The sequence below is a fragment of the Mytilus edulis genome, chromosome 5 (assembly GCF_963676685.1).
Source record: "Mytilus edulis chromosome 5, xbMytEdul2.2, whole genome shotgun sequence".
Classification (NCBI taxonomy): Eukaryota; Metazoa; Mollusca; class Bivalvia; order Mytilida; family Mytilidae; genus Mytilus; species Mytilus edulis.
The window spans coordinates 33,610,692-33,630,973 of NC_092348.1; the positions used below are offsets into that span (position 1 = coordinate 33,610,692).

At 34.1% G+C, this 20,282-nt stretch overlaps 1 protein-coding gene across 1 annotated transcript; it reads right to left on the reverse strand.

The window, feature by feature from the left end:
- Positions 1 to 512: 512 nt before the first annotated feature.
- On the reverse strand, positions 513 to 3,664 carry LOC139525051 (uncharacterized). The gene is made up of 2 exons (XM_071320228.1): positions 2,955 to 3,664; positions 513 to 1,761 (listed from the first exon to the last, which is right to left on the reverse strand). Exons 1-2 carry the CDS (start codon positions 3,065 to 3,067, stop codon positions 513 to 515), a joined length of 1,362 nt encoding a protein of 453 aa, XP_071176329.1. The 5' UTR covers positions 3,068 to 3,664.
- Positions 3,665 to 20,282: the final 16,618 nt, after the last annotated feature.

The following is a 20,282-nucleotide window of genomic DNA, read 5'->3' on the forward strand; positions in this document are numbered from 1 at the left end:
CCTGAAGTTCCAGGCTGTTCACCAACGGAAATCCGTATTGATGACCTAAATTGCGACGGTTTAAGTGGAGCCTTTAGGAAGGCTGTTATATGCTTGCTGCGGGACGACTCGGAAAGTTTAAACCAAGCATGACTTGGCTGCACGTGTTCTATGTACTCGATACGGATCTGATAGGGTCCCATACCAATAATTGCCTTCTCTGTGTCCTTTTTCTGCTCGTCAGCAAGTTCTCGCATTTTGGTGCAGAATACGGTAACTTCGTTATCTTGGTAATCCGTCTTTTGTTTTAATCTGTTATTCAAACTTTCGTTCGCATTTGTTGTGTAATGCGAAAAACCGAAACCACAACTAATTCTTAATGGAAGTAATAAGCAGTTTTGCACTAGGTTTTTTTTATACTTCAAAAACCATGTATAAAACGCTGGCTCCGTCGTTTTTCTCGATTCACATTCTCTCAAGTTCCAAATTGGCTTCAATTCCAACAATTTATTTTCGAAGTCAGTGTCAGTTAATCAATCTGCAAGTCCAACGTTTTTATCAAAAATATCTTTAACGAACTGGTTTGTATATGGATTATTTATCCCTAATGTATGCAACTTTCTCTCAAGATTTAATCGCACATGACGCTGGCACTGCATATTTTTGGAAATTGGCATGTACCTACTAAAGCTGTTAAAAATCGAACATTCATCATCTGTTCCTATAAAGAGTGTGTCAGCTAAAGTGTTTCGGAGGAACACAATTGAAGAGGCAAAGAAATCAAAGGCTCTTTCCGTTTTGGTTTGATGAATAATCACTGGTCCCAAAAACGTGGGACATTCACCCGTTCTGCGATGAATTAGCTTTAAATTCTTGTACACAATGGGCGTTACTACGAATTCGCCGAGGTTAAAAGTTGGGTCTATTCCCATAATTGTACACTCTGAGGGATTAGTAAGAAACATATCCATTTCCATAAGTTGCAAATCAGATGAACAAATACAGTAGAATTCAGGTGCATATTGTACTACTCTAATGTACGGATCTGCAAGTGATTGTTGGTCCTTGCATGCTTTTATCAGCTGAAACATACTGTCCCTATCCTTTCTGGCAACTGCGCTTTTCTGTCTTTGCTTTACATTGTAAATCTGTTTAGTGCTTCTCGGCAATTCTAAAGGGCTACTGACATGCTTCATACCACCTGCATCTTCAAAAATCACATCGAAAGTTTCTTTTGCGCGTTTCCTAGCGTCAAGATATTCACCTATATCAGCCAGTACTCGCTTACTTGTACGTACGTACGGCGTGTTTCCCGTCTTTGTGTTACCATGTACATTCGTGAATATAGGAACATCTCCTTCGACTACATACTGTAAAATTGCAAATTTAGTTGGTTTTCCAGCACTGTCATGCAGTTCATACAATCTTCTCTTAAAACCTTTAGTGTTCTTAGACATCCAATATGTTCTTGTTAGTCTGTAGACAGAATTTCTCATTACTGAAGGTTTTTTCTTTAATACACTTATATTAGATATTTCTCCATCAGAGATATGTACAGAGACAAAATCACGCTGGACTCTATTGTTTTTCATGGCCCCTGCCATATGAATCCGTAGGTCGTCTCGATCTTTCAAAGCTAAAGTGTCAATGACAAATGTTGACGTCTCAATGCAATCAACTGGTACTGAGGACACATAATCTTCTTTGTCTCCTTTTAGTACAAGTTTACAAGCCTCTTTCACGGTTAACTGTTTAGCAGATTGCTCCATGTCTTCCTTTTCCCTAAAACGTGCAATAACTATACAAGTCATGATGAAGCATAAAAACCTACATAAGTTTAACTTTATATAGCTAAATCACTGCACAAAACCAAAGCTAAAGAATGAACTACCGTATGACATTTTGAATGATCTTGGTATCCTCAATAAAATGCATCTTTACAAAGGTCTAATTGGTCTTCGTATGACGAGTTAAGCCCATTTACAACAGATATTTATTTTTGATAGTTTTCTTTATGTTATACTGTTATAACACTGTCCCAAATCAGAATATTGTATTTAGCGGTTGTCGTTTGTTTTGAATGTCATATTTGTTTTTCGTTTTAATTCACAAATCAAGGAGTTATTATTTTTCGTTTCGTTTGCTTTACATTCGTTATTTCGGGGTCTTTTATAGATTATTACATGTATGCGGTAAGAGTTTTGCTCGTTGTTAAAGGTCAAACACTATCCTATATATGTTATATGTTATTTTGTCGCTGGTGGAGGATGGTCTCAATAGCAAACATATCATATTTTCTTTTTTAACTTTTAGTAATATGTTGATGGTATCGCAAACTTATTTCGAAGTTGAGCCTATTTTATTGATTTTGTTCATGTGCGTCTACCCAATAACACTATTGGATTCAGCTAATGGAGGTCTGGCCTAAGCCAATATAACATCGGGCAAGAATGTGCCAAAAATGTCGCAAGTGTTCGCAGATTGTACATGGGTAGCTGTCAAATTTGGATCTTTGTTCTCGTAGAGTTTAAATACAGTATTTATGAAATTGCTAGTGGAAAAATGCATGTTTTGTTTTAAAGATTGTTACTGTTTTACCTAGATAAAAAGGGGTAGCCAAAAGCTCGAAAGTTTGTTTTCGATTCTAGTTCCAACATAAATACGTTTCCTTTTTTTTTTTTTTTTTTTATTCTTACAAAATTTTCTTAATTTTTTCATATGCGACCTAGCCTGCAGTTTCTGTTCGAGCTCTCGATTTAACAGATTTGACCTAGATTATACTTCTTCCCATAGAGAAGGGCTCGAAAGGAGATGGCCCTCGCGAGTTTGGAATTTTTAGATAATTTGCGATGCATTTTCAATAGATAGGATTTACGTCAATATTTTAGCAATAATATAAATGTCGACTTGTTAGGTTGATGTCGTGCTGTTTTTAAATGTAAACTATATTCTGCATATTTTTTTTTAAAGTTTACCTGATTGTTAATGAATCGCTGCTATCATTGCTGAGATCAGTGCTGCTAGATATATTGATCACTGGTTGGGGATTTTTTTCGACAGAATCATCATCACTGTTACTTTTTTCCATGGTACAAACTTTAATAGGATCAGTAATAATGTTCAATGACGGTAAAGAAGAGGAATCAGAATTAATGTATGAACGGTTGCTTAAATTTTCAGTTTCATGCTTTTTTCCCTCCGAATCTGTCGAAATCAGAATTAAATCTGAATCTGCACAAATAAGCCCTCTCTCTCTTTCATCCCCAGACCCGAATGATGAAGATGTTTCCACGGTTTCCTGGTCTCCCCTTAACTAAAATGTATATTAGAGTTTCTACATGCATAATTCAGTTCTTTTTTCGCCAACCTTATAGAACTAGAGGAAGACTAAATAGTATACTGAACCGACTAAATGGTCGATAAAAAAACTGACCATTACTTGTTACCGAAGTAACAAAACAACAATTGTAGTTAATGGTAAGAAAAGAGAAAACATTTTTAAAACAAATTCCTATTTGATTACTGATTTTAAATGAGGGAAATGGCAGTATTGGCTCTTCCTGTGTTCCATGCCTCTTTAAGGGATTTACACATGAAAGAAAATGCTGACGGTCGGCACATAAAGATAACCAGTCATGAGTGCTGACACCTATACATGCAGCATAAAGCATTTACCATCCATTTCAAGTGATTTTGACGTCATTGTATCATGTAGTTTGGTTTCCATGGCAACAAAAAATGATTTTTTTTTCGTCAAAAATGGCTTTAAGAAAGCGGCTTGTGGTGTTGTATTACATTGTTACGTATGTCCTTCATCCCACCCATCCTTAACCACCTCCCATTGACCCCGGATCATTGATTTGAATATAACAGAAAGATGGGGTTTTATTACCTACTAAACAACTCTCGACAAACGACTAAATGACACAGAAATTAACAACTGTAGGTTAACCTTCAACAATTGAGCCTATACCTCAAAGTCAGCTATGAAAAGGACCCGAAATGACAAATGTAAAACAATTCAAACGAGAAAACTAACGGCAAAATTTGAACGAAAAACAAATGTGTAACACATTGACAAACGGCATTCATTGAAATACTTAAGTACAGGCTCCTGACCTGGGACAGGCACATACATACAAAATGTGGCGTGGTTAAACATGTAGGCGGGATCCCAACAACCCCCTAATCTCGGACAGTATTGTAACATAACAGATCATAATAACATAAGACCGAACTATAAAAATCAGTTGAAAAAGGCTTAACCCATCAGCTCATTAAGGATGTGCACCTCAGAAAAGCCATAAATTTTCTTGAATTAAACTTTTTCTTAACCTGGAATTTTGACTAAAACGACTGACTTGATTAGTAAAAAATGAAAAGATAACTTTTTTTTTTGGATATTTTCCACAAATTTGGCAGTATTCCAGATAAGTTTGACGCAAAAATTAAGAAATGAAACCCGTAAAATTTATAATCATTGCGTATCGAACACACTGACAAAGTCCTGGTACTGCAATGAAGTTTATGTCGTCGAATTCTTATTTGTTTGTTTCCAAATATGCAAATGAGTATTGTATTTCTTTGTGCATCATATTTTCTTGTTTCAATTGAAAATTTTATCCGCGCTTAGTATTTACATCTCTGTGACCTAAATAGACCAAGGTAAGGATGTTCGGTCTGGTTCCATGATTAATAAAAAAAATGGGATTTTAAACCAATACAGTCTTATCTTATCTAAATCTTATCTTAACCCGCAGTACGAAAAGAGAAAATTATAAAGATAACGGAATAATAATAATATGTACTATTGTATGTTTATATGCCCTCACTCTATTTCATTTATATTTACACATTTAAGCATACCTCTGTAGAAACTTGGCAAATTCTTCTTCCCACATGATTTTGCTTGACGAGTAGATACAATATGAGCCCAAAAAGAAACGCCACTTCGTTTTTAAATGCTTCACGCTACACTGACCTGACTTCAAACGGATTAACTGTTAACATTGATCAATACGTCAATCAAGTCTCATATCTGTTGCAATAATCTTCATCAAAAGATTTTAAGAATTGTTGATGACAAAATAAATTGATTTACTGTAAAGTTCAAAACTTCAAACAATGACGATTATGATTGCGTAGTACGGTAGATCTGGTGGGATTTTTTTCTTCAGAAAAACATAAAGGGAGCTAAAATTAATGGGCCAACTATTTGATTTTCACGGTAAGGGGCAGGAATATTAAAAAAAAATTATTACTTTGACCCGGTAAGAACTAAAAAAAAAAATGTCTTGGCATGAAGATGAGACAAAAATGAATTGAACTATCATGTTGAAATTTATAAGTTATAGTTACTCTGATTTTTATTTTTGAAAAAGTTTCCGAGTGAAAGATGCTAATTGTTCATTCAGTGCTTCTGCTTTTTAAAGGTCATTTTCTGCAAGGGCTGTTTGTAGTGGAAGTATTTTTTATTCAAAGCTGCAAGTTATGTATTTCCAAAACAGGTGCTACTTTCTGTATTATCTGCTGTCATATTTTCGACATATTTGTTGTGTGCTTTTGTTATATCACTCTCTATTGATTTCACCAGTTCTCATCATATTCCCCCTGATATTCCACCAAAAAAACCGCTTCTTTCCGTTTCCGTTTCCGTTCCGCATTCCGTTTCCGCTGTTTAGCAACACCCAATGTCATACGCCCCTAATGATGACACTGCTTTTCCTAATCGGATTAAATGAAGGATTAACTGTAACTCATTGAAGTTTATTTCACAAACCAATTAGTAGTCTTTTTTGCAGGTAATTCAAAGGCGACAAGATAACACTGATTTTTATAGAACTTGGTCAAACTATAAGAATGGCTTTGGGAGTCTTGATGGCAGCTTTTGGCTAGGTAATATCGTTCAAATATTGTCTTTAAACAAGATCAGTATTTCTGTGATGAGTACTGCTGTTATTAAGATTGCAATATGTCGTTGCTCAATTTGCGTCAGTTCTGTCGCTTGTTTAGTAGATACGACATTTAGGGACGACATCAAAAGTTCAATGTAGGATAAAAAACTTAATTCACATAGTTTTTTCGCTGACCCCCCTACCCCCTTCTTAACTTAATTTGGGAAAAAATGATTTACCTATTTGGATATATGTAAAATCGATTTTAGATTAAAAAAACTTGCAGCAATGTTGACCCCCCCACCCCCAAACTATTCGATTTAAGTTTTTTATCCTACATTGATCTTTTGATGTCATCCCTTAGTGATCACTATATGTATATCAACCATCTCTATTCACTACATACAGCGGTGATACATTGTATAAATCTTCAGGGGCGTTTCCAGGATATTTGAAAGGGGGCGTATAATACCATGTTTCGCCGAGTGGAGCGAGTCAAAAAAAGATTTGGAACCTTTTTTTGGTTAAAAAACATAAAATAATTGTGAAATGCACTAGTGCAACGGTTCCTGACTTGGAGCATGTATATTTTATAGTTAAAGTGTCAAAGTTTGATATTTTTCATGCCGAATGCTCTCCATAAATTGTCTATGGTACATTAAAATGATTGGATGGATCTTAACAGCAGTACACCAATAACGAGAATTTTAAATTCTAGGGTATAAGGCGTTACTTTACATTTCAATAGTCCTAGGCCAGGATTTTATTAACGGGAGGCGTAATTCCGGTTGACTTGGTATAGGGTCTATGGGGAAGGTTAGAGAAACCTGGATTTCAACAATTAAGCGTCAAATTATGAAATAATATAAAAGACTCCATGATACAAATTGGTGAAAATAGTCGGCCTTCGGATCATTCCAATTATGTATTGATTAACATGTGGATATCAAATCTTTGTAAGAAGTTGTTAAAAGGTTATGTGAAATGGGCATGAAAAATGAAAAATAAATCTTTAACGATATATATATACCTGTTTTGTTAAAATATAACTTTTCACTGTTTTGGTTTTTAGGAAAATATTGTTTGTGTTGTATTTAGACCCCTTTACCAAGAAATTTGTTTTGCATGCACATGCGTTTTTTATCAAACACAATCATAGGTTTGAACGTTGTTTTCAATTTAGTAGATATAAAAAGATGTGGTATGAGTGCCAATGCGACAACTCTCCATCCAAGTCACAATTTATAAAAGTAAACTATTATAGGTCAAAGTACTGTCACGGAGCCTTGGCTCACACCGAACAGCAAGCTATAAAGGGCCCCCAAATTACTAGTGTAAAACCGGCATTCAAACGGGAAAAACAACAGTCTAATCTATATATAAAAAAACCACGAGAAACGAGAAACACGTGTGAACCACATCAACAAACGACAACTACTGAACATCAGATTCCTGAATTAAGACAGACGGGTGCAAACAATTGCAGCGGGTTTAAACGTTTTAATGCTACCAAAAATTCACCCTTATCTGAAACAATAGTGTAAAATTGTATTTATAATAGCCCGTTCTAGAAAGTCAAATCTGACCCTTTCCATTGCAAGGCGCAAAAAACATAACCCCATTTCAGACAATTTAGCTGAAAATGCAACCCCCGTATCATATATATAGTGAGTAGTCCCAGGGTAGAAGACTGAATGGCCATTGGGGAAGTGTCACACAATACAACGATTTCTTGTATAATAGATTTTCTAATCGTCTTGGTTGTTTAAAAAAGGCGTCCAAGTCATCCATCAGATGGGGAATCAGTATAAAAAGAAATCAGAGTATGTGTTTAATTAATGTTTATGATAAATTGCCATATTCAAAACAACATAAGCAGATTAGGATAGTTTTTTTTTTTGGGGGGGGGAGGGGGACTGGCGTACGCCCATTACGCCCTTACGCTGACCCGCCCCTGATATTCCTATATCAATTGCTAATACAATACAATACAATACAAATATGTTTATTATAGTGACATTGTGTATAACAAATTATGTACAATATTGAAATATTTCAATTAAATTACACCCGGCCCAATGGTCCTATAAGTCACTTCAAATTGATACTATAGTTATAATTCAGATTGTCACCAGGAATTTTATATACATGTTAATTATTTGAATATAAGTGTTGTCTGCGTTTTGTAAATGAATGTTCTAAGTATCGAGCTGTTTTTCGAGGATATTCTGACGGTTTCACTAAGTCCAGAGAATAATTGATTACGTAGACCATTGTAAAACTGGCATTCAATCAGAAAGTGTAGTTCATTTTCAACATGTCCGGAGTCGCACATTCTACATATCCGTTGGCTCACCAACAAAACGTCCTGTTTCTAATCTTAGCGGAAGAATGCCACATCCAAACTGGGCCAGTACTGATCTTTCTCTACGTTTTAAATTTTGTTTAACATATGTTTCTGTTGAATATGTAGATTTAAAAGTTCTACATGTACGTAGTTTCGGAAAGTTAGATAAGTTTGTATGCCATTTTGTTGCACATTATTGTTCTTACTCTAGATGACCAATTGTTCGTAGATAGTTCGTAGTTCCACAAGAACACCCTTTTACAAAGTCTACTATTGTCCATATCCATCAATCAGTTCCAATATCTAACCATATTACACCAGCGACGTTCTTTTGAAGGTAGCCATCCAACATCTCCATTGATAGCCAGCTTTGGAGCAAACTTGTGAACTCCCAAAAAGTATCGTATGGCCTTGTTTTGAACAGTGTCGACACAATTTAATTCTTTAAAACCCCACACTGAAGAACAGTAGTCGAGTATTGGCACAATACAAGAGACATGCAGTTTTCATAATAAAATTGAGAATGGAAATGGGGAATGTGCCAAAGAGACAACAATCCGACCATAGAGCAGACAACAGCAGAAGGTCACCAACAGGTCTTCAATGCAACGAGAAATTCCCGCACCCGGAGGCGTCCTTCAGCTGGCCCCTAAACAAATATATGCTAGTTCAGTGATAGTCTTTATACCAAATTCTTTTAAACTGTGTATCTTCGATATAATAGCTCCGAGTGCTCTTCCACCAGCTGTAGAAAGATTTTCAGCATTTGATGTATAATCTTTTTTCTCGTTGAAAATAACTCCAAGGTATTTATATTTGTCTGTAATTTGCAAGATGTTCCCTCCGATTCTGAACTGAAATTCACTCTTTTTTTTTGCGAGATGCTCTGAAGTGTACAACTTTTGACTTGTCTGTATTAATTAAGACTCTCCATTTTTTTACACCAATCATGTAATTTTAATATCTAGCATCTTTTGCATATCACATTCATTCTCGGCCATCAAGACAATATCGTCCGCATATAGAAGTAAAGGCAATTTCGATTCTCCATTGTTAAAGCCAAGTCCAAGTTGGTTGATTTCATCTACAAGATCATCAATGAAAACAGAAAATAAAATGTCGGAGATAAACTATCACCTTGTTTTACACCAAAGTTACATAAAAACCAATCGGACAAAATAAGTAACAAGGCTTTTCAATAGTCTATGAGAGGTGTGCATTGCTGATCTGCAACTCATATTAAATCATTTAACAGAAACCAATTTATCAGGAAAATAGTCAACAGACACTTTTGCATAATTATTTATTAGTACGTAAAGTTTACAAAATTTATAAAAGCAAACATAGTTTTTTGAAGGAGCTTAGTTTTAACATATAGTGTTGCAACTGCTACATGTATGCGTATTTAAACTGCATAATAATTCGGGATGTATTATATTGATTGATTGATTGGTTGGTGTTAAATCCCACTTTTAGCACTATTGTGCTATTTCATGTCTGTTAGTTTTCATTTGTGGATGAAGTCGGAGTGCCCAAAAAAAAAACCACCAACCTTCGGTAGGAGCACTAACAATCCCGGCGGTTATGATTCGAGTCGAGTGCATGTATTACATGAGGGATTCGAACTCACAACCTCAGTGTTGACAGGCTAGTGACAAACTAGTTCGACTATTTAGATCACTCAGCCACAGAGACCTCGGATTGTATTATTATAATAGCTGACAAGTGAATTGCATAGGGCCAAAAACAGTATGCAAGTTTCTTTCTTTGTTCCTTGTTAATAAATATTAAATAAAACTAAATGAAGCTGTCTAGATACAACATCAATATATTCAATACGGAACACTATTTTCACTTTTGTTTATCATTGTACATATTCTTTATATTTAATATTTGTTTTAAAAATTGTAATTTTATATATACGAACTAAACTGCTTTACAAAGTAATTGCAATGTATCTCCTTATTTCCGTTCGTTTTATATGTCAAACATTGTTTTTTTTCATGTGTTGCACTGGTATGTTTTTGTTATGTTATGAATAGTTATGGCCAATCTCTTGAAAATATCACAAATATGCATATGCTTGTTGTTTAAAAAACGGAGTGGCTATTCGTCCGGCTAGCCGGACGAATAGTTGAAAATCTTTATTTGTCCGGCCTTCCTTTTGCGGATGCGTAAATCTTTAATATCAATAAATGTGTCAAATGGCGCTGAAAGTGTCCCTGATGAGGTGTCGGATAACGTAAAACGCGCGTATGCAATGGACGTTTTGAGAATTGGAGATCGTGATTTATATTTAAAGATGTGATAAAGAAAACTAGAGAGAATGTGATTGCTTTTAAAACAAATTTTTATTTATTAGTGACTCCGGAACAATATCGTATATAGTATACATGTACATGTAAACCGATAGGAATAAAGCCAGACATCAAACTGAAATTGCTGATTTACACCATGGAGAAAAAACGCATTCGGATAATGACTAAATCAAATATGCTTGGACGCATTATTTCTAAGTTCTACTACAAAAGAGATCTATGAACATGCACTGATAAACCTTGAATCGAAATAGGATACCAGGGTTGGGGTGACCACCCTTTTTATTCTGTTTAAATTGATTACGCATGCCTGGACATCGACAGACTTCCTTGATTTGGGCTCTTTATTTTGGTGAAATACATACATATTTAAAGTTCTAAAATCCACAAAAGCCTTTCAAACAACAAACCAATCATAAAAATAATATTTTCAACATTTTCAAAAATCACAATTTAGACATTTTTTTTTTAAATTAACAATAACTACCGCCAATATCAGTCATATGACCAAACATAAATACCGGCAGTAAACACACATCACATTTACTATCCTGTCTGTAGAATTTTCTATAGTTCTACTTACACGGCAGAACTTTGAGTAAGTAATACAGTTCCTACAAAATACTCGTGCGGTTCTTGTAACAAAGAAGTCAAATGGAGACAAAAAGCAGTCTGCTGTGACTGTCACATTAAATGTATATGTATTGATCAGCACATGTATAAAATCCTAAATAATAGCAGCATCTCCTAGGAATGCATAAAATGTGGCATGCCAAATTTTTCTACCACATTTTTAACACACTATTGAAGCATCAAATAGCTATGCAGACCTAAGCACAGATGATAATTCATGTAACTTAGAACACATTGGAACACCAACTTATACATCATCACATATACTCAAACAAAAATCAAAACCATTTAAACAGAATAAGAAACAAAATACAGTTCCATCTTTCCGAGTACTCACTATTAATTTTCAATGAATGAAAAACAAAAAGCCAGAAATTGATGAGATAATAGACTCATGCCAACCTGATGTTATATTTGGTACTGAAACCTGGCTTTCAAATGACACATCAGCATATGAATATATTTCTCCATCCAAATACACCATCTACACTAAAAACGGGAAAGATGGTTATGGAGGTGTGCTACTCGCAATCACAAACACACTTATTACATCACATATGCCTGAATTAGACACAGATTGCGAATTAATCTGGGCGAAAATAACTCCAACAGGGAATAATACCACTTATCTTGGAGCATACTATAGACCACCATCAGACAAAGGGGAATCACTAGAACACCTAAATACCTCACTAAATAGGATATGCAACATATCCAATGCAAATATCATGCTCAGTGGCTATTTCAATTTAGGCAATATTGACTGGTTGAATTCATCAGTAATACCAAGCAAACCAGATCCTTCTCTTCAATAACACCTATATAAAAAAGAAGATGTGGTATGATTACCCAATGAGACAACTCTCCACAAGAGACAAAAATGACACAGAAATTAACAACTTCAATAATGAGCATAGCCCATACCGCATAGTCAGCTATAAAAGGCACCTACTCGACATATTACAAGATCACAATCTCACACAGGTAGTTGACAAACCAACAAGAAATGACCGCACACTTGATCTACTGTGCATGTCAAATCCCTCCCTAGTAAATAGAGTAGAAACATTACCACCACTAGGAGACCATGATATAAGCTTCAGTGAAATTAACCTTTCCCTCTCGAAAGCCAAACAGTCACCACACAAAGGATTCATTTACAAGAAAGCAGACTGGGAAAAAATTGGAAAAGATTTGAAAGAAACATACACACATATGGAAAAACACCAATTAGAACTTGACGTAGACAATATGTGGATTTTCTTCAAAACAAAAACAACAGAAAGTATCCAAAAGCATATACCAACTAAACTAATGGGTAATAAAACCCAACCTACCATGCTGAAAAAGACTGATAAGGAAAACAAATTATATAAAAAGAAAAACACATGATGGTAAACACATTAAAAAATCAAACAAATCAAAACACAATTACAGAATGAGATGAGAAATGCCTACTGAAATATATCGAAAACATAAAAGAGCCTGAAAATCCGAGATTCAAAAAACAACCTAAAAAGCTATTTTCATACATAAAAGGCCAAAACAATGAAAACACTGGTATTGCACCTCTTAGGAGTGAAGATTTACTTCATACAGATCCCTTGAAAAAGGCAAATATATTACATCTGAGACTAATACAGTTATCCCTGAAAAATGTCCATCAACACATCCAATAATGGACAACATAGACATCAACAGAGAAGGCATCTATAAATTAATTAAATATATAAATCCTAAAAGGCAACAGGACCAGATAATATTACTGGAATAGTGCTAAAAGAAAACATCAACACATGCACAGACATACTCACTCTAAGTTTTACAAAATCAATACAAACAGGAAAAGTACATCATGATTGGAATCACGCAAACGTAACATCATCCTGGTAACTATGGACCAATTTCATAAACATGTATTTCCTGCAAATTATTAGAGCACATAATTGCAGGCAACATCGTGAAACACCTTGAATCCAACAACATACTTTATGAATTGCAACACGGCTTCAGGGCACATAGATCTTGCGAATCCCAGATAATATCGCTAATTCACCAACTGTCATCAAATAACGATAAAAACATACAAACCGATGTAATCATCATGGATTTCGCAAAAGTGTTTGACAAATTTCCATACAACCGTTTACTATATAAACTTTTTTTTGTATCAAATCAAGCTACAAAATGGATAAAATCTTTCCTTTTAAATCGTACACAAACAGTTATGCTAGAAAACCATTCCTCTGACAACATACCAGTTACATCAGGTGTTCCTCACTGTATTAGGTCCAATCAAGGATTTGTATACAAATCCTTGGTCCAATACTATTTTTAATCAGACATGAAAATTATATATTAATTTAGATATTACCGTTTTCCATTAAGTGGGGCGAGTTGGCAGGAGTAATATTAACGGAATTTAACACATTTCACATGTGGGGCGATTTTTTAAAAAGTGGGGCGATTTGGTGAATCAGTTTTGGGCGTTTTTGTTTTAATGTTGGGCGAGTTGGTGAAAAAGTGGGGCGATTAGGTGTGGGGCGATTTGTCCTGCTTCCTTTTTAATATACATCAATGACTTATCTGACTATTTACATCACAGTCAAATCAGGCTCTTGGTTGACGATAGCATCATTTACCGACAGATTAAATCAACATCAGATGGCCTTAAACTCCAAGGAGACCTAGAAGGGGTATCAAATGGGAACAAGACTGGCTAATGCAGTTCCACCCTGACAAATGCAACATACATGTACTAGTACTTCAAGTGACCACAAAGAAAACACCCATCCATTTTTATTATAATATGCACGGTCACATTCTTGAGTCAGTTGAAAATGCAAAATATTATGGCATAACTATATCATCAAATTTAAAATGGAACAAACACATTCAGAACATGACATCAAAAACAAATAAGACCCTTGGATTCATCAGAAGAAATCTAAAAATAAACTCAGAAACCATCAAAGACCGAGCATACCAAGCCCTTATTAGACCAAAAACTAGAATACTGTTGCACTGTCTGGGACCCCTACACAACAGAGAACATTAACTCCATAGAAAAAGTCCAAAGACGTGCAGCGAGATACGGGGCGCCGAATGGGACTCTTGTGGTTTTGTACAAAATTCAATTCTGTCATAACAAAACTCACTTTTGTCCGTACAAAATTGAATTTCGAGTACAAAACCACAAGAGTCCCATTCGGCGCCCCGTACGAGATACCTATGTTACCGTTCCCTCAAGCACTTATTTCCTATGAGTTTGAAACCCCCAAACATTTTAAACAAAAAAATTGTGTCTGAAAATCATTTGACGACCTAATTTGAACCAAACTTCGAGAAACAACAAATTCAGAATTTCTTTTAGATTCATGGATGTCTATTGAAGCCAATAATCAGTGGTCAGACTCTTTACCTTACATGAAATTCATAAGTAGAACAAATACAAAGATGAGAGTCTTTTTTGCCCCTCCCTCAAATGCAAACTTCTTTAGAATAAAACAAAATCTGAATAAAATGCAGTATATTCATTTTGCATTTTGATTTGTTTTAGCAGAGATATATAAATATTTGATATTTAGTATATATGTCTCTGGTTTTAGTAAATAAAGAGTGAAAATAATTTGCACAATTTTTTGCAAAGACTATAAGTAACTAATTCAAAAGTTTAATTGCTGCATAGATGTTGGTATACGATATTAGACAATATTTCTCACTACTCGGCGTTTATTCATCTCCTTAAATCACGATGTTATATCTTCACCATTACATTTTTGGCCGGACAAATAGCAAAATATCGTAAATATGCTATTTGTCCGGCTAGCCGGACGAATATCCACTGCCCTAAAAAATGTGTAAATTTCATTAAAGTGCTATAGACCGCAATGTGAAAGGGAAACTATGATCATGTTTAACAAGATTAAGATATGGCTGGCGACTCGCATCTACACAAGCGGATGTACTAAAATCGCTTATTTTTATTTTCGTTGAAATAGATTTACATGTAAGTATACCCTTAAAGGACCACTAGCTACGAGATATATAAAAAAAATCTTATATATTATTGTTTTTGCTCAATCATTAATGAAATGAACAAAATGAAATAATAATTCCCTTTTAGCAGCTAGTATGGTGTAATTTTGTCAAAATAAGCTAAAAAAAACATTGCCTATGAACTATCCACTTGCAAGTCGACCTCATTGAATCTGTATTTATGTGAAATTCCGTTTAAACCCTTAGCTTGAGATGGATAACACGTGAATTATATGTGTAAAGTCATTTAATGGAAAATATTGTCAACATTGAAGGTGAAACAAGGGTAATTCATTTGATTGGCTGATTCGATACAAAAAAAAATCATTTTTATACAGGTAAAAACGATGATAAACATTTATTTTTCATCTATAATATGAAATTAAATATACCTAGAATAATCCAACAGCACGAGTTTGTTAATCTATTTATATCTATATTTATGTTTACATCGCTTATATGGTCATCGGATGACTTTAGAGGTCAACTCGATAATTAATTAGAATGCATCTAGACTAAAATATACACGAAACGAAGCTATGTATATTCATGCCCGTGCCCTGTTAATAACTGTTTATTTTAGACTTTTACTAGTTTGGATAAATGTTTTACATTGTTATAAATTGAATGTGAGAATTTGATTAAAATCGGTGAACATAAATTTGACAGCTAGTGCCCCTTTAATTGAAAATCCTACAATTATAGCTTAACAAAATTGTTTATAAAAATGAATTTGGGATATTTTTATTTAAAAAAAAAATGCAGATTTTAACGAGGTGCGAGTAAATTCCTTGGTTTTAAAACAATAGAAACTAGTTCATAATATAAACTTTTCCTGCAAACATTTAACTCATAATGTTATAAAAAAGGCTAATATCATTGAAGAATGTCATATAGTTTTAAAGACACTTTAATATCTGATCAAGGTACCCGTCCTTTTTTTTAAACATATTTTATTAATAATCACCTGTTACATGAACCCTAATTTGCCCAGGGAAGTAACTAAGGGATCCCCGATTTTTACAGGCTCATTTTTGTCGGGGAAAAACAAGTAAGAAAAAAACCCTCCCATTATTAACAATTAACAATTAGCATCTATCTTTTTAAATATCATCTATCTTTGTACAAATGTACATGTAATATTATCTATCTATATAAGACGTGATTAATATAACTCTTCAATCTCACAGTGTGGGAACGGAACTGTACGGTTTTCTAATAATTTGGTCATTCGGGAGACTGACTGTCAAGCGGGGCTCCGACATTCGAAAAATAACAAGTTGCTTGATGGAAACTTTGACGAACTCTAATGTTACTATATAACGTTTCTGCTTCAAGTTTTGGTTGCTTAAACATTCTTTATGTAAATATGAACTAATAAAATAATAAAAAAAGATATATGCATCCAAACGTTTTCCTTAGAATGGTGGAGCTCCGTGTAAAACGATCAAAAATGTCACACAACAGCGATCAAAAATGTCAAAAAAAACATCGAAAAACCAATCCGAATTTTCACATGTTCCCTTTCTGATATATAGTCTTACCTGTCTGAAAGTTTCAAAGCCATTGTTCCAGTAGAAATCCAAATATATTCATTTTCTCCATGTCGGATATTTTTATTGATTGTACAATCGCTTGCAAGTATATTGTACTATCACTCGGAGCCTTCCTGTACAATCACTTGGAGCTTTTCTGTTATTTGTTTAGCCAACTAAGACTACTCCCAAAGAAGATTAATCTAGTTTACCTTATGAAGACTTCACAGTTCAGCTAGCAAGTAAGCTAATCAAAGGTATTACCTTTACCTACACACTCATTGCATTTTGCTGTAATAGTTTCTAGGTTTTATGTTGTGTTTTTTTTTTTTGGCATATGAATAATTATAACACTCAGGTAGATTATGCTTACTACTATCTCTTCTGCCACATTAATGATCAGTCTATATTTTCAATGAGACTTCTGTCATATAAATATTTATTAAAACTACTGCAATCCAATGCAACATATGTCTTGTATGACTTTTTCTTTCCTTTTTCTTTTACGATTTAATAACAGTTATTTGGTATTGTTATCATTTTTTTTTTATTTTAACCTAAATTACACATTCAAAGGTGTTACTGATGTTTGAAGCTTTTATTTCAATGGACGCAGTCTGCATTAGCGGATCCGGTATGCGGGGAGAGGGAGTTCTGGTGGTTGAAACCCCATTATGTTTCGATTTTGTTTTATTTTGTGGACGTTTCAGGTTGTTCCGTGGTTTGGATGTTTTTAGTAGGCTTGATCCGCACCTGGTCTGATATCGTCAATGATAGTATTAAATGATGACCCAATCATTCAACTGATTTTTTATAGTTTGGTCTTGTGTTGTGCTAGTTAACTTTTGGGGAGGACAGAGCGCACACATACTTGTTTAACCCCGCCAAATTATTTATGTACCTGTTCTAAGTCAAGAGGCCGTAGTTCAGTGGTTGTCTTTGGTTCATGTCTGTCATATCTGTTTTTCGTAAATTGTTTTATTATAAATTATGCCGTCAGTTTTCGAAATGTATTGTTTCTTATTTATCATATCGGGACATTTTATAGCCGACTATAATTGCTTAAATCCATTTATCTTTTAACTTTGACAATCATATCACGTCTCCTTATTTCCTTATTTTTATATTGAAGATATAAATGTGGTTTGATAAAATGTTGTTTTCACTAAAAAAAAACTGTTTCGTTCGTTCGTCGGATTTTATAGTTAGGAATATTGATAAGTTCCAGGAGCGTGACACTGTCTTTCAGATAACAAGTCCTCCCCGATCCTTGATAAAATTAATTTTACGGAAGCTTTTTCCACCAGTAGCTATAGCTTGTCACGGTAATAAACAGACATCTCATTTGAAATTATTCCACATCTTCTTTTTTTGATATCAAGTTTATTAGCCTATACGTGTCTTTTCTTAGATCCGTGATTAGCTACCACCATTCCACATTCGAATTCAAGTTACAATATCCCGATCCTGTGAAGAAACATTCTTTGTTGAAATGTTCAAATACGTACATATATATTTTTAAGAGCATCTAGTCACCTTTCCGGTATATATATAATTATCTTACCTCCTATGATACATTTCTAGGAATGTGATTGGTTAAAAGCGCCCTCGTGGAGACCGTGTCTATTTCATATGAAGTTAGTAGGGAGGCGGGGCTTATCTCAAACACGGTTAGTAGTGGTGTTACGTCCCTAAATATATTCCATATAAGGTAGTAGGGAGGCGGGGCTTATTTCATAACCGGTTAGTAGTGGTGTTACGTTCCTTTATAAAAACAAAACGGTACTGAGAAAAAATCGTAAAGATTTCAACAGAAGAAGAAACTGATGATTAAGATTGAAATAAAATAAAACACATTTAAACCTAACAAGTTGTTATTGTTGGTATCTGTTTTTGTATGATCAATGGAAGTAGTTTCTTAATGCTAACAGTATCGAAGACTTGCTCATTTTGATAGGTCATAAGTCTAATAAAATTTCACACGTGAAGATAGTCGGTAATATAAATTCGTTACATAGTGTGCTAGTAACCTAATACGGCATATATGGGGTCAGTAAATTCCATATGGGGATTTGAGCTTAATTCGCTCTCACCCCATATAGAATTTACTGACCCCATATATATATACCGTATAAGGTTACTAGCACACTATGTAACTAATAATATTTATTTTGTACGAGGATTATTTTCATTTTTATTTTAGATTAGTGATTTTTAACATATTTTGTACTGTCCTTCTTTTGTCTTGTATACTTATTCAGTGGTTGTTTGTTTATGTGTTACATATTTGTTATTCTTTCATTTTTTTTAACATAAATTAGGCCATTATTTTTCTCGTTTGAATTGTTTTACATTGTTATTTTGATGCCTTTTATAGCTGACTATGCGGTACGGGCTTTGCTTATTGTTTAAGGCCGTACGGTGACCTATAGTTGTTAATTTCTGTGTCATTTTGGTCTCTTGTGTCGAGTTGTCTTCTTTTTCATATTTATTGTACGAATTTTGTTTTGGACTCTGATATAGTCACCTTAAAAGGATTCCTTTATAGAATCTTAATTGTCAAAATGACTGGTTTTGTGCTCAGTTTCATTTCAAATACCATCGATGAATATAATAGGACAGACAAGGAACAATCAATGCAATGCATATGCATATGCAATGTATTTAATAAACTTGACCAAGCGATTATACAGAAAAGCTCCAAGTGATTGTACAGGAAGGCTCCGAGTGATAGTACAGTACACTTGCAAGCGATTATACAGTCAATAAAAATATCAGACATGGAGAAAACTAACATATTTGGATTTCTACTGGAACAATGGCTTTGAAACTTTCAGACAGGTATAAAGACAATATATCAGAAAGGGTACATGTGAAAATTCTGATAGCAACGATTGGTTTTTCGATGTTTATTTGACATTTTTGATCGCTGTTGTGTGACATTTTTGATCGTTTTACATGGAGCTCCACCATTCTAAGGAAAACGTTTGGATGCATATATCTTTTTTAAAATATTTACATAAAGAATGTTTAAGCAACTAAAACTTGAAGCAGAAACGTTATATAGTAACATTAGAGTTCGTCAAAGTTTCCATCAAGCAACTTGTTATTTTTCGAATGTTGGAGCCCCGCTTGACAGTCTCCCGAATTACCAAATTATTAGAAAACCGTACAGTTCCGTTCCCACACTGTGAATCTGTCTATTGTAAACATCGATGTGTACGCATGTCTACATTTTCAAATGTTATAACTTTGACCTCACTTTCTTATATTTTTAATATTTAAAGTTAAAACATGATAGTGCATCATAAGCCTATTTGGCTGGCTGAATCATTATGTTAATACTCAATGTATATTTTATTGTATATATCAGGTTGCACTCTTATATTCCATTTCTTCATTCATTCATATAATATATCGATATATTTATACATCACACCAAATATAATCATTTAAATAATTAATCATTTAACCATTCTATTGGTATTTTCTCTCTCAAAAGAGCTACCTGTATTTATTAGGCAGTTTTAATTGTTTT